Source organism: Elephantulus edwardii, unplaced genomic scaffold (genome assembly GCF_000299155.1).
Source record: "Elephantulus edwardii isolate Elephantulus edwardi_28Jun2011 unplaced genomic scaffold, EleEdw1.0 scaffold00197, whole genome shotgun sequence".
NCBI classification, from domain to species: Eukaryota; Metazoa; Chordata; class Mammalia; order Macroscelidea; family Macroscelididae; genus Elephantulus; species Elephantulus edwardii.
Genome location: NW_006399947.1, coordinates 5941519 through 5958245, shown reverse-complemented (window position 1 = coordinate 5958245; position 16727 = coordinate 5941519). Strand labels below are relative to the sequence as shown.

The window sequence follows — 16727 nt, the reverse complement described above, 5'->3', positions numbered from 1 at the left end:
AACCAGATAGTAGCAATATAGCTGATGAGATTTTTAAATCCACAAAGAAATGAGACTTGCTTGATGAAAAGTAACTATACCTTTGCCCATTTTCCAAAATGCTGATGTGAGAGATGTTAACACCTTAAATAACCTGGATGATAAAGTCCTAAAGCTATAATGTATTTGTTTGTTTCACTAATCGAAAAACATGGCTCCAACTATTCTATCCACATAAACTTAAGGCCTGCAGTTGTTTACAATCGTCTGGCTTAACTCTTAATTCTAAACTATTAAAGAGATAATGAAGCTCAATAAAATCTAGGGAAGTATTAGAACACGTGATTGCATATTAACATCATCTAAAGGAATAGTTTATTTAAATACCAACAACCAAGCCACATCTGAGACAAATTAAGAATCACTGGTCGCTAAACTGCACTACCTGCATATTTCTTTCTCACTCTGTTTTGCTTTATTTTATTTTGTTCCAGTGGTGACATGTTTTTTTTTTTATCATTTTTTAATTAATTTTAATGAAAATTTACAGACTTTGGATTTCCATTCATTTATTATTGCACTTTCTTCCCTACCCACCCCTCCCCCCAAGTACACTTTTCTCTTTGAAAAGTAAAAGAAAAGTTTCCCCATTGTTTTACAATCCCTCCCCGCCCCCACCCCCCCAGGTCCATCCTTCTGGACTCCTATCATGACAATAATACCTAATCACATATCCCTTTTAAACAGTTTTCTCTTTCTAGTCTAAATCTATTATAGATCTGTTTCCCCAGGTAACATTAGGCAAGATAAAACTATTAAATAGGATATTTCTACAAGTTCCCATTTTTTCAGAAAACCACATATAACAAGATAAATCAGAATAACTTCATTTTAAAAGAGACAGAAAACTAAATCAGGTTTGAAAAGGGACAGATGTACAAATGATGACTTTCCACTTCCCCCTTTTCCCTAAATGATTTCTGCTCTCCATTTTAATAACTTGGTAGAGAATATTCTGTCGAAAAATAACGATAATAAATAGTTTTGACACTTTAGAATGGAAAGCAATACTTTAGTTAGCTGTAATAAAATCTTACCAGTTGAGTACAAGAAATTAGACATAATTTACGGGAAACTATAATTTAGAGACATTAAAGGTCATATTCATCATCATCTCTGTATGTGGTTTGAATCAAGATTCATTGGAGGCTTCATTATCTAGTGTTGTTATAACAGGATACTACCATTTGGTCCCCTAAAATTCATCTCCTTGCCATCTGCAAAACACATTTATCTTATCACATCATCTAAAAATCTAAAATCAACTCTAAGTGCAAAATTTCATCTTCTGAAGCATTTAAATAGAGTTTGTGATAAATATTAGGTATGTTTTATCCTGGAGCTGGAGAAGGGTACTGAATGTACCATGGACTGCCAGGAAAACAAACAGATTCATCTTGGAGAGGATTAAACCAAGCTACTCCTTGGAGGCAAAGATTCTGGGGCTTCGTCTGACATACTTTGGACATGTTGCCAGGAGGGACGGGTCCTTGGAGAGGGACATCATGCTTGGGAGGGTGGAGGGACGGCGCAGGAGGGGAAGACCCTCTTTGAGATGGATTGATTCAGTGACTGGGGTAATCGGGATGGGTGTGTCAGAGGCGGTGTGGTTGGCGCAGGATAGAGCAGGGTTTAGGGCTGTTGTGCATAGGGTCTCTATGAGTCAGAAACGACTCGATGGCACATAACAACAACAACAAACTTTCTCTTCATCTTTGAACCTGTGAAGTCTAACATAACATTGATCTGCTTCCGAAGTATAATTGTAGAAATGGTATATCATAGATATCTCTACTACAAATGGGAGAAATTGAAAAGTGAGAAAGTATTACTGTTAGAAAATAAGAAACAATTCCATTATCTCTTAAATCTTTAAAAAATATATTCTCTGAGATCAATAACTCTGACCTTTGGGTATTAACATATATATTCTGAACAGAAGTCTTTCTGACGTGGGCTACAGCTACAATTTGTAGGCCAAATGAGATAGTAATTTCTCCCTTGACTTTTGGAGTGGGGACAGCCAATATCTCAGCCCCACCAGAGCCCATTAACCTGCCCCTTGTGCATAACATTTCTAACACCAAGTTCTGGTCAGCAGCCCCATCATCTCAGCCACAGTTAACCAAATTGGTCACATTTCAAAACCAAGTTGGTGAATATCTACCCTTTAACATTACACCCTTTGATACTCCAGGGTCTATAACCCCACCTTAGTCAACAAAACAGGTACACATCTTTTGGTATTCTCTTCTTTCAGCCAAGACTCTTCTGACATTAATAAATATAGTCTTTATGTATATGATATACACACACAACACTATTGGTCCATTATTTCTGTTCATTATTTGTTCATAATTATTTAAGTGGCTCACCTTTCATTGGAATTTGCATAAATGTAAATCTCTTCCAGTTGGTTAGCGACATAGGGTGTTTCATTTTTTTTCCACCAGAGGTGATCAACATTCCATCTCTTTGTTGAGACTTTTTGACTAGAATCCTGTTTGTTCCTAGAATCTTGTTTTTCACCAATGACTTTATTGAGATTTAACTTCTTCCTTAGTACTTTTGGATTTTAATCAAATGTTATAACTATTTCTAAAGAAATTGACCAATTTTTTTTATGTGTGTGTGTGTGTGTGTGTGTGTGTGTGTGTGTGTGTGTGTATGATTGTGCCTGTATTGCTGCTTCTATTAACAATGCAACTTGTGGTTTTTATTTTTCCTTACTTTTTCTAAGCTCAAGAAATTCTGAGTATGTTTTGCACCTTTTATTTTAAAACTAATTTTTTTCATATTAGTGACATATTTTGTCTTCTAGAGTTGTCATTTGTGATCTTATGCTGAACTCTTTAACTTTATCATTTCTTCTTTTATTTTAATTATTCTGTATTCAAGAACAAGTTTCAGTGTCTCTACTGGCCTATTCTCCAAGAGAAATATCATGAATAATAACTGAATGAATTCCAAATAATATTAAAATGCTCTGATGGCAAAGGCTATAATGTGTTCTGTTTATAACCAAATGCCAACTATCTCTTGTGGTTCAAATACACCAACAAACAGGTACAATGAAAAAAGAGGGCAGATTCCTTCTAGTAAGTTTATAGCCTCAGAACTCTGTTTGGAAAGGGTGCTATGAGTTGAAATAAACTTGATGGTGGTGAGTGAGTGAATCTTAAAAGTGTAGTGAAGTCCTACATAATTTCAAACATAGTATTTCTCAATAACCATCTTTTTAAAAATGAGATTGATACCATGTATGTGTGTTTTTAGATATTAACAAAAAAATTTTACATGTTGCACTTAACCAGTAGTATAGTACTAAAAACTTAATGCAGTGTTATGGTGTCAAAACTGATTCATCACTTACTTTCCAATAGATTTTAGGGACTCTAAATTGCATGGGAAGAGATTGCTTATCTTGATTCATTCTAGTAGGTAATGGATTTTAACCATCCCCTTTGATTTGGGAGCATAAATCTCCACCTACTCAGCCACTAAAGCTTCCAAATATTGTACTTGTAAATAACAAAAGATTCCATATATAATTAAGCAAATAAGAAAATGAAGACAGCGGCTCTGATTTGTACTCTTCTCTTATTCTCATTCTATAAAAAGGGAACTCTGGTAGTCTGGTGGTCGACCCAAAAGCTGGCAGTTCAAATGAATCCACAAGCTGCTTCATAGGAGAAAGATAGACAATTTCCTCCTGTGTGATTTACAACCTCTGCGAACCTGCTGGAGTGTTAGTTAGTGTTATGTGTCATCAAGCCAATTCCAACTCGATGGCACACAACAACAACATTGTTCAACTGTGATTCCAATTTGGTAGTAGAACATCAATGAATCTGAAGTTTAGAATAGAAACACAATTAACTCTCATCAGCTGTGGCGAACCAGTCCAGCACAGCACTTTCTTTCCCAAACTCCTCCACTAGCGGATCAGAAGAAAAAAAGAGTCTGCTAAAAAGGTTAAATTTTTATTTTTTTCCAACAACACAAAACATAGTTGAAATAGAAGGATTTTCAGTTAACCTAAATGCATTAATAGGAAAAACTGTTAAATTAAGAAATACAAACCTAATGTCACATCTAAGAAATTGTTGGCTAGATTTAAAGGAAATCAGCTCAGAAAGGGAAACCAAGATGCTGCTTATAACTAGGTACTGTAACTAGGTATTCATTTTCAGATTCTATAACACAAAGAAGCATGCCTCACCTAGAGATGTTCTTGCCGGAACAGCATCTTTATTGATCCAGAAAGACACCCAGGATAGCACGACAATGAGTGTGCAGGGGATGTAGGTCTGGATGGTGAAGTACCCCATTCTTCTGCTCAGGTCAAAGTAGACAGACATGACCACATAATCTCCTAGGAACAAAGCACAGTAAACAGCATGACCAGCTACTCAAAAGTAGTGTGCACACTTTTAAGTTAAGAGTTCTAGACAAGAGCAAGGTGCTCTGCTGGTGTAACATGCTATGCTGGTAACCAAAACTGATGTTTCAAATTTACCAGAGCCTTTGATGGACAAGGACAGGCCAATCTTCTTCTTTAAACATTTACAACCTAGGAAATTTGATAGAGCATTCCTATGTGCTAGAATCAGCATGTGGCCAATAACATTTTTATGTTTGATAAAAGGGATACAATAAGGAGGAGTTTCAGTCATTACTGCTAACTGAAAGTTAAATGGTTAAAACCCGCTAGCCATTCCACAGGAAGAAGTTGAGGCAGTCTGTTCTGGTGAAGATGAACAGCCTTGAAAACCCTATGGGATAGTTCTAGTCTGTCCTAAGAGTTTGCTATGTTTTGGAATTAACTCAATGGCTATGGGTTTTTACACAATCATTGAGACATCTGGTTAAGTGCTTAACTACTAGCCAAAGGCTAGGGTTTCAAACTCACTAAGAGGCCTTTGTGGTTATTGTTGTTGATTATCATTGAGTCAGAACTGACTATAGCTGACACTCCCTTGAGTTTTCAGAGGTAGTTAACCACAGGAAAGGAGATTGCTCATCTTTCTCTTGCAGAGAAGCTGGTGGATTTGAACTGAGTGCCTTCTGGACTGTAGCCCAGCTTCTTATCACTAGGCTGTCAGAGCTCTCTCACCAATCTGGATCTGAAATGTCACAATCATGAAAATTCTATGGAGCACAGTTCTCCTATGACATGCCTCAGGTGTCATGAGTCAGGATCAACAAAGTGGAAACTGGTTTTTATTTTTTGTATTGAGAGAGATATTCACTAAAGAGACTGAATGACTTGTTTAAGATGGCAATTGTTTATGGATGCTGTTCAGTAGATTTTTTTTTTTTTTACTCAGCTGGTGGGTTCCAACCATGTGCCTTTGAGTAGAACTGCCCAATAGAGTGTTCTAGGTTGTAAACTTTATGGGAGAAAATGACCAGTTTTTTGTTTGTTTGTTTGTTTGTTTCTTTTGGGAAGCCACAGAGTTTCATAGCTTCTCAATGACAGAGCCTACAATGTATGTTACACACTTGAGTTAAAACACCAACAACAGTCAAACCACAAACACTTTGAATCTTGAACGTGCAGCAATGAATGAATGGAAATCCAAATTCTCTATAAATGTTCATTAAAATTATTTTTAAGAAAAGTTCTGCAACAAAAAGAGGGAAGAAAGCATTTTTTAGAATAGTAATCATATTTTCTTTTTTCACAAGTTCTGTTGGTCATGCACACAATATAAATTGTTGTGTTTGGGAGTAACAACGCAGAAGAGTGCTTTTGTACTATTACTCTCAAACTTGCAATGAAGCCTGGGATTTGTAACAGTTTCCTATTGTTACCATCTTTACTCATATAATACAGAAGGGAAAGTTTTGGTATTTGACATGAATAAGTATACTACACGGAATTTATAAACTAAGCCTAGCCCTGTATTGAGACATATATTTTAATAACTTTTCATTGAGTATCATGGAAAGCACTCCAATGAGTAATTGCTCCTCATAATTCCCGTTTTTTTCCATTGGATTCTGGTTGCTTGAAGACATAGAGGGTACCAATTTTAGCTTACTACTACACTACACTGTCTTATTTCTAGTAAGTACACAAAATATTTTGGAAGGGGAAACCCTAAATGAATATATTTACAAACAGGAATTTATGTAACTAATCTAGAGTATATGCTAACAGAAATATTAAGGAAGACACTTAGTGAGATGGATTGATATAATAACTGTGGGGTCAAGTGTGTGTTAGAGATGAGGAAAATGGCAAAGACTAGAATAACATTCAAATCCATTATTTATAGGATCACTATGAGTTGTAGTCTACTCTACAACACTTAACAACAACAACTATGCATGAAAAACATACCTAAATTGACATTTCTGATTTTTAAAATGATGAATTATAAGTTATTTTTAAAAATCTCATGACATATGTTCTGGATGATTCCCACTGAACTTTCATGAAATTTTCAAAAATGTCTCTTTTTCCTATATGTATGTTTTCTCTACATCCATTGAAAACATCAGATTCAATTAATTTTTCTGTCCTCATGAGAAAGAAATAAATGAATCAACTTTTCCAATACTGATTTATTGTTACTGAATTATACTTTGTTCCAAAGGACATGGATAATTAAATCTAAATCATGTGTTTTAGTTTAATCATTTGGCTTCAAGCCTTAATGTCTATTTACTTGGCTGATGTAGAACTGATATGAAAATAAGGTGTTTTAGAAGTCTCACATGGAGTATATTGTCTTAACAGAGTGAGTTATTAACAGTGAGACCCGTTCTTCTTTGACATTCTTTGTATTCACTCTGTACCTTTCCTGGATTCCAAGACAGAAGATCTTCACTGACTAATTTCCAAAGGAATAAATAATTTCTTCCAAACCGGAAGTGTTTCCTGAGTAAAGTTATGAATAATGTCTACCACTGACATGATGGTGACAACTGAGATTAACAAAGAATTGGGCATCCAATGAGACATCAGTTTCCCGAAATGTTGTTATTTGCTGTCATTGAGTTTGCTCGGCTTTATGAGAACAATTCACCTGATCTTGCCACATGGCTCTGAGCCGCCAACCTTCAGTTTATCAGCTAATCACAAGACTTGTACCATCAATTATCCTTGCAAACCAATAAGGATCAATATTTGACATTTATTCTGGAAAATCTCAAGGTACTAATATTTTACTGATGATAATTAGATTTTTAGCTGGTTACTTTTTAGTTCTTCTGTTCTGATATTTCTAAATGTGATGTTGTTGTAAGGTGCCATCAAGTCAACTACAATTCATAATTGTCCTGTGAATAATATATCTGAACCTTGCCCTAATCTACTCCATCTTCACTGAAATCCATTGTGGTAGTCATCGTGTCAATTCCTTTGTTGAGAGGGTTCCTTTCTTTCTCTGACCTTCCACTTTTCCCAGGGTGATGTCTTTCTCTAGTGACTGGCTTCTCCTTATTGTATCCAACTAAATAAGACAAAGTTTCACCACGCTTGCCTCTGAAGAGAACCCTAGTTGTACTTCCTTCAAGACAGATTTGCTTATTCTTTTGACCGTCCACTCAATATTCTTTGCTAACACAATTCAAAGGCATTGATTCTTTTTTGGTCTTTATTCATTGTACAGCCCTCAGATGTATAGGAAGCAATTGAAAATTCCATGTTTTGAATCTTTAAATTGACATCCTTGTACTTCAGAACTTTGGAGAGGTCCATGACAGCAGCTTTTTCTAATTCAACATGTCTTTTGGTTTCTTGATAGCTCCTACTGAGAGTGTTGATTGTGGATTCAAGATAAATGAAATATCTGACAATTTCAATCATTTCTCTACCACCATGGTGCTATCTATTGGTCTGTGTTGCTGTGTGTCATTGAGTTGGAACCAACTTATAGCAGACCTTCCAGAGTTTTCAGAAGCAGCACATAAGGAGCTTCCTATCTTTCTCTTGGCAGAGCAGCTGGAGGACTTGAACCATGTGCCTTTGAAATTAAACCATAGTTTCTTACCACTATGCCCCCAGAGATCCCTTAGTGGTCAAGTGGTGAAAATTTTTGTTTTCTTTATGTTAAGGTGTAACCCATATTGAAGACTGTTATCTTTGATCTTCTGCAGTAAGTGCTTCAAATATTCTTCAATTTCATCAAGTAGGGTAGTATCATTTACCTATCACTGGTTGTTAATCATTCTTCCTCTCATCCAGATGCAACATTCTTGTACATACAATCCAGTCTCTCAAATTATTTTTTCATTATATGTATTACATAGGCATGCATAAAGAATAAAACCATGACTCACATCTTTCCTGATTTTAAGCCATGCAGTGTCCCTAGTTCTATTTGGACAAGTGCTTCTTTGTATATGTAGAAGTTTCACCTGAGCACAGATCCTTCTGACATCAGTCATGAGATCCCTTATGACATGCCCTCAATCCAGCTTCACTTTACTGCAGTTTCCTGTCTATATACTGTTCCAGCTACTTTTCAATAATCTTCAGTAAAATTTTACTTGCTTATAATATTATGAATATTTCTATAATTTCTAGTTTTTGTTGGAATAGCTTTTTCTGAGAATAAGAAGAAATATATATGTCTTCCAGACAGTTGGTCAAGTAGTTGTCTTCCATATTTATTGACAGATATCTGAGATGTCCAGGGTTCCATTTTTTCCCCCCTGAAACACTTCAATATATATTCCATCAATTTCTGGGGTCTTACTGTTTGCCAATGCCTTCAGTGTAACTTGAACTTCTTCCTTCAGTATTACTGGTCCATGATCATATTGTACTTCCTGAAATGGTTCTTGGTTGATCACGTCTTTTTAGTACAATGATTCTGTGTATTCTTTCCATTTTCTTTTAATGCTTCCTGCATTATTCAACATTTACCAGTAGAATCATTCCATATTGGAATCCAAGGCTTGAATTTATTCTTCAAATATTTCAGCTTGAGAAACGCTTAGCGTGTTTTTCCCTTTTGGTTTTTAAACTCCACCTCCTTGAACATTTCACTAAAATGCTTTGTCTTCTCAAGTTGCCCTTCGTAATCTTGGGCTCAGCTCTCTTACTTTAATATTTCTTATCGTTATCTTTGCTTCTTTTTGTTCCAATACAAGTTTGAAAGCACGTCTAACATATAGTTTGGTCTTTTCTTTTTTGTCAGTCTTTGTAATGACCTTTTGTTTTCAGCATGGATGATGTCACTGATGTCAAATGACAACTACTCATCTGGTCTTTGGTCACTAGTGTTCAGTGTATCAAATTTATTTTCATTATGGTTTTTAAATTCAGTAGGGATGCACTCAAAGCCATATTTTGGTTCTTACGGACTTATTTTCTTTTTCTTCAACTTCAATTTAAACTTGCATACGAGTAGTTGAAGATCTGATCCACAGTCAGTTCTTTGATATAACAGCTGATTTTGTACTCCTTCAATGCAATTCTTTGCAATGACTAAATTTCTGATTATACAAAATTCTACCATGCAATCTTCAGCCTCATTTCTCTCATCAAGGTCATTTTTTCCAGTTATCCTTCCTTCTTCTTTGTTTCCAACATTTGTATTCCAGTCACCAATTATTATTAATACATCTTGATTGTATTTAATGAATTTTAGATTACAAAAGTTGGTAGAAATTCTAAATTTATTCATTATTGGCTTTGTATTTGATGCATATAATTTGAATAACAATTGTATTAGCAGGATTTCTTATATTCATATGGATTGTATCCCATAACGAACAGAATTATATCATCAGGATGGATCTTGAAACACTCATTTTTGGCATAATATGTGATTGTCCAACTCAAAACAGTCAATACCAGTTCATCTCAACTCACTAATGTTGAGGATTGTGATCATTATCCCTTCCACTTCATTTCTGAGAAATCTCAATTTTCCTATATTTCATACATTCTATATTCTTATATTTCTGAATATAAGATAATTTGAAGTCATAATATTTTAGATACTACTTAGCCCCTCCAGTGTCCTAACTTGTAATAGGATAGAAAGTATTCTTAGACTATTGTGAATTCTTGTTCAATTTAAAATAGACACTATTATATACAATTCATATCACATGCAAGCACAATACTGCTGAAAATTATTCAAAAAGATGGCTAGAACAATGCATAGATAGGAGACTGTCAGAAGTTCAAGCAGAATTTAGAAGAAGGTGTGGCTGAAGAGGGATCACTATTAAAGTTAGATGGATCCTGTATGAAAGTATGATTACTAGAACAATGCCTATTTTTGCTTTATTGAATATGCAAAAGCATTTGACTGTAAGGATCATAATAAGTTGTAGCTGACATTGAGAAGAATGGGAGTCTGAGGGTTTATGCAGAACCGATACTTGGGCCAGGAGGCTCTTATGTGAACAGAGTAGGGGTACACTGATTGGCTTAAGATTGAGAAGGGAGTATGCCAGGGTTGTATTCTCTCTATAGACCTATTCATTCTGAATGCTGAGAAAATTATCCGAGAAGCTGGACTTTATGAAGAGGAGTGTGGCATCAGGTTTGGAGAGAGACTTATCAATAGCCTGCATTATGAAGATGACACAACCTTACTTGCTGAAAGTGAGGAGGACTTGAAGTACTTGTTACAGAAGATCAAGGAATGCAGCCTTTGGTATGGATTTCATCACATGTCAAGGAAACAGAGATTCTTACCACTGGACCTATAAACAACATTATGGTGGATGGAGAAATGATTGAAATTGTCAAGAACTTCATCTTGTTTGGACCCACAATTAACATGCTTGGTACCAGCAGTCAGAAAATAAGAAAATGCATTGCTCAGGGAAAATCTACAGATAGGGATCTCTTCAAATTATTGAGAGTAATGATGTCAGTTTGAGGACTAAGGTGTATCTGATTCAGGCTATGGTCTTTCTTATCACTTTATGTATCTGAGAGCTGGACAATGAATAAGGATGACAGAAAAATAATTCAAAACTTTGCTGTAGTATTGGAGAAGAGCGCTGAACATCCCATGGATGGCCAAGAGAACAAACAGATGTCTTGGAGACGGTGCAGCCAGAGTGCTGAGGCTTTGCCTCATGTAATTTGAGCATGTTGCTAGGAGGTGCTATTCCTGGGAGAAGGGCATGATGCTGGAAAGGGAGGAGGTTTGGTGAAGGAGAGGAAGATCCTCAATCAGTGGATTGACATGATAACTGCTACAGTGGGCTCTGGTGTGAGGAAGTGTGAAGATGGTCCAGGACAGGACAGGGTTCAGATCTTTTGTTCCTATGGTTGCTATGAGTTGTATTTGACTCAATGGCACCTAACAACAACAACATTATTTGAGAATGTTATTTTTATGTGCCTTCAAGTTGATTACAACTCACACAACAGGTTTGAAACTTGCCCTATACTCATGATCATCCACGTTTTTCATTCTATCAATACAGTCAATCCATTTTGTTGAGGTTTTCCTTCTCTTTCTCTGGTCCTCCACTTTCAGCAATTTGGTGTCTTTTTCTAAGGACAAGAGCCTGTTGACAACATGCCCAAAGTATGTGAGATGAAGTCCACAATTCTTGCCTCAAGGAGTACCATGTTGATACTTTCTTTAAGAAAGAATTGTTTGTTCTTTTGACAATCCATGGAATATTTAGTATTTTTCATCAGTATCACAATTAAAAGCAATCAACTCTTCTTCTGTCCTTCTTAATCAATTTTGAACTCTCAGATGCATGCAAAGCAATTAAGTGTCATGGATTAGATCAGGCACATTTTAGTCTTTACACTGAAACTCTTACTCTTTATAACTTAGGAGAGGTCCTTGACAGCAGATTCTCCCAACTCATATCCTCTTTTGATTGATACTGCCATAGATAGCAAATGGGATCCAACTTAAATGAAATTGTCTTTTTCTATTATAATGTTGCCTATTTTCCAGTGATGAGAATTATCGTGTAAGAACACAATATGGTCTGTAATCCATATTTAAGGCTGTGTCTTTGATCTTTTACATAAAGCACTTCAGGTCTTCTTCAATTTCTGCAGGTAATGTTGTATAATTTGCAAAACACACGTGGTTGATGGATCTCCCTTTAATTCTGATGCCATATTCTTTTTCATGTAATCTAGTTTCTTGAATTGTTTGTTCAGCGTACAGAATGTATAGTCATGGAGAAAGATTATAAGCCTGATGCACATCTACTCTGACTTTATATTATGCAGAGTTTTTGTTGTTGTCTTGTGTGTGTAGTGGTTTGGTTTTTGTTTTGCTTTGGGTTTTGTTTTGTTTGTTTGTTTGACAAATATTTCTTTGTCTATGCGTAGATTTCACATAAGCACAATTAAGTGTTCTGGGTTTTCCATTCTTTCCAACTTTATACAAAATGTGTAATGATCCACACAGTCAAATATCCTTGCATAGTCAAGAAACACAAATAAATGTCTTTCTGATACGCTTTGCTTTTAGTCAGGATCCATTGACATCAGCAATGATACCCCTCATTCTAAGGCCTCTGCTGATACTAACTTGAATTTCTTGTAGTTCCCTGTCAATGTACAGTTCCAGCCATTTTCAAGTGTTATTGTTATGTATTACTGAGTTAGAACTGACTCATAGCTGACCCTCCAGAGAATTTTCAGAGGCGGTGCATTGCACAGGAGGAGATCACCTATCTTGCTTCTGCAGAGCAGCTGGTTTATTCGAACCATGTTCCTTTAGACTGGCAGCCCACCTCCTTGCCACTATGCCACCAAAGGTCCCCTCACTTTTTAATAATATTTAACAAGATTTTATTTGCATACAGTATTAATGAAATTGGTCAATAGTTTCCACATTTTATTGGATAACTTTTTAAAAAAATGAGAACAAATACGGATGCCTTCACAGTAATTGGTCAGGTAGCTGTTTTCCAAATTTCTGGGCAGTATAAAGGACACATCTAGGGCTGAACCTGTTTCTTGAAACATTTCAGCTGGTGTTTTATCAATTTGTGTATCTTTATTCTTTGCAATGCTTTCGGTGAAGTTTGAAATTTTTTATTACCATTGGTTCTTGATCATATGCTACTTCTTGAAATGTATCAGTGTTGACCAATACTTTTTGGTGTGGTGACTTTGTGTGTTCTTCTATTTTCATTTGATACTTCCTTTAGCATTCAATATTTTATCCACAGAATCCTTTAGAATTGCAACCTGAAGCTTGGGTTTGTTCTACCGTCACTTCAAATTGAAAATGGCTAGCATGTTCTTCTCTTTGATTGTTTTAACACCAATTCCTTGAGCATTTAATAATAATAATTTATCTTTAGCCGCCCTTTGAAATTCTCTTTCTGTCTTTCTTAAACAACATTTCTTCCCATTATTTTGGACTGTCTTTTTTCTAGTGCAAATTTCAGAGGTTTTAGACTAATGGACCATTTATCTCTTATCAGCTCTACAAATGCCTTTCCTGTTTATTTGGCTAGAATTTTATAAATAAATACAAGCCTTATTTTAGGCACCAAAAGAAAGGAAAAATCCCAACCCCAAATATCGAGTAAAGATGGACATTTTAAAATGGTAATCTTTAACAGATGCTCACTGAGGAAGGAGAGACAATCTCCTTCTGTACCAGTCAGATCCAGTTTGATGGCACACACACACACACACACACACACACACATACACACACAAGATATTAAAAAATTATAATATTCGAGAGTTATTTTGCTCATATTTCCAAGTCTTTTTGAGTTTTCTGCATATTTTAAGCATTGATGAATAAAAATGTACAAATTGTAAGACTGAAATATCTAGACAATGTTAGCAACTTCTTTCCTTTTAACAAAGAGGAATGATAGCTAATATTTTTGGTTTTAATGATCTGATTATTTTAAAAGTGGGCTGTAATTTTGCATCAAGTTAACAAAATAATTATCTCAATAAAATTCTTTACTTCCCTTAGGTCAAAGTCTAAACTCCTTTGGCCTACTTGTCTATCAATTTTTATTATTAAGTAATAGCTTCTGAGCATCTTTCATCTTTGCCAGCAAATCCAAAGCTTTTCTACCACTGGATTACAGATTCAAACTTGGAAAGAGGCCATTTAAAAGTAAAGCGGCTTCACAGTGTCAGCCTGATGCCTTCTTATCTCTCAGGCCACATCATTTCTGTATTCTTAAAAAACTCTGGGGCCTCGGAGCCTATAAAATCAAATCCTCTTAAAGTGCCGCATCAGTGATTCCCCAAGCCCAAAAGGTTTAAATGCCAACCAAGTCAAAGGTGGTTAATTCAGCCACTGCAAATTTATTCTATTGATTCATCTTAGCATAAGCTATTTAAAGTCACAGCAGTTTATAAGTTTGTTTGGCCCCTGCTTTTGGCCTATTTTGGAATGTCACAGACACAGGCTATAATGGAAGAGAAAATAATTTTAAATAATACCTATTAATGTGTCAATATTTCCCCTTTTTTAAAAAATTAGTGTTAGCTACATCTAGGAGGAGGCAATTGACATTAGTGAGAGAGACAGTTGCTTTTTATTATTTTTTGGTTGTGTACCATCAAATTGGATCCGACTATTACAGGAGGAGATTGCTCCTCCTTCTCCAGCAGAGCATTTGGTGGATTTGAACTGCGTACTTCTGGGATTGTATTGCAGCTTCTTGCCACTGGGCCACCAGAGCTCTCTCAGACAGTTGTGGTTTTGGGTTTTTTTTTAATTGTGTTAATATAAGTGGAAAATTTAAATGTAGTGTTTATCAAAGTTTTAAAGCTCTTATTTCAAAATGAACATTTTTAAAACTTAAATGATTCATAACAGAGAAGTCTCCCTCTTCACTGAAATACTGAAATAATAAAAATAATTCTTTTTCTTGCTACTAGTAATGAGGACCTACAATACATGAACATCGTGCTACACAGTTTATGTATAATATCTCTAAACATAAAACAACTCAGCTGGAATTATGAAAAAGTCGGGACTTAAACATGCTTACTCATTTCTCCTCTCAAACACTCGTCAATTAGATCTTGTTATTGTGTACTGTCAAGTTGGTTCCAACCCAGAGTGAACCTGAGTGACAGCAAAATTGCTCTGTAGAGCTTTCTGACTATGTTATAGACAGTCGTTGCTGTGTACCATATTGTTAGAACCAACCCATAGCTGGCCCTCAGGCTGGTTTTCTGAGGCAGTTGATAGCATGGGAGGAAATTGCCCATCCTTCTCCCATGGGACAGCTGGTGGCCTCAAACTGCGCGCCTTTAGCATTGCAGCTCAGCTTCTTCCCCATAGGCTACCAGAGTACTATCTCTCTCTCTCTCTCTCTCTCTCTATTTCTATCTATCTATATCTATATCATCTATATATCTATATCATCTATATCTATCTCTCTATATATAATTCATATGTAATAGATATGAGTATATATTTTTTAATTAATTAATTAATTAATATTCCCCCAGGAATATATCACCAGATCTTTCACTCATGGAATACTTTGCAAACTTGAGACACGCACACAAAAATACACATTAGCAATAAAACACTTAATCACTGCTTCACCATTGTTCTTCATTTTTTCCTTATCCCACTTAAGGATGGTTGAATAGATTTTACACTACTCCGAGGAGTTCACTTTGAACAGATATGCATGGCTACACTCTGTACTACATTCCATTCTTTGTTAATATTTGAAACCACTAGTCACTACATGGAAGAAAGAAGGGCAGTAAGCTTTGGTAAAGATTTGTAGTCTCACAAACCAAAGAAGCTAACCAAGCAGTTCTCCTCTGTCCTATAGAGTCATCCCTAAGATGGAATCAATTTTATGGCACTTAAGAGTTTTTATTGTTGTGTTTGTTTATGCTTAAATATTATTTTATGAAAGATGGAGATGAATCCTTATGAGATTTAACAACTGGTTATGAAATTAAATAAGGTTAAATGGGAATAAGATTACTATTTAATGACTACAACACAGACATATTTCAATAAAACTATAATCTGAGCCTTAATTACTTGAGGAGGTTGATTCTGACCATCCATAGCTATGAAAACTGGTATATTTTCCAACTTGGTGAAATTGTTTCTGAAGTAAAATCTTATTTTAACTAGCAAAGAAAAATGAATTGAAAATGGACTGAATATCCTCATTCAAGCATAATGGAAATATTACCTAAGGAGACATAGAACGGAAATATATCTATTATGTTAATTTGGAAAGGCTCTTCAGGTTTAATAATAAAACACAGAAAATTAAGGAAAAATGAAACCTTATTCAAAGTTCTATATCATAAATAATTTGAAAAGGTTTGAAAGTATAATACAACATATTAAAAAAGATTTCTAAAATAATATTAATCAAAGGTTAGCATCACTGATAAAGAATTCTCACTAATTCTAGAGAAAAAGAGATCTAATTTTTCACTATGATAAAAAGATAGCAGGACACTGAATGTAGGAAAAATCCTCAAATTCAAGAGTGATCAATTAATTGAAAAGCAAAATAAGTACATATCATTTTTGGTCTGTCAGATTGGAAAAATTAAGCTTATTGGTGACATTCAGCACTGGCCAGATGGAAATTCCTCAAAAGACCCTGGTAAAACTTCAAAATAATGTCATCTTTAATACCAATGGATTCATTATTATTTTTATTAACACTTGATTGTGCAAATGTAAAACTTACACTTGTACCAAGAGGTATTCGTCAGAACAGTGCAAGGAAACGCTACATGGTTCAAA

The 16727-nt window shown here is 35.2% G+C and overlaps 1 protein-coding gene across 2 annotated transcripts in view; it reads right to left on the bottom strand.

Moving 5' to 3' along the window:
- GABRG2 (gamma-aminobutyric acid (GABA) A receptor, gamma 2) overlaps positions 1–16727 on the bottom strand; it is a 210569-nt gene that overhangs the window by 11185 nt on the left and 182657 nt on the right. For both annotated transcript variants that reach the window (XM_006897047.1, XM_006897048.1), the window contains exon 7: positions 4262–4414. In XM_006897047.1, the coding sequence (XP_006897109.1) occupies positions 4262–4414 (153 nt within the window). The remainder of the gene's footprint in view (positions 1–4261; positions 4415–16727) is intronic.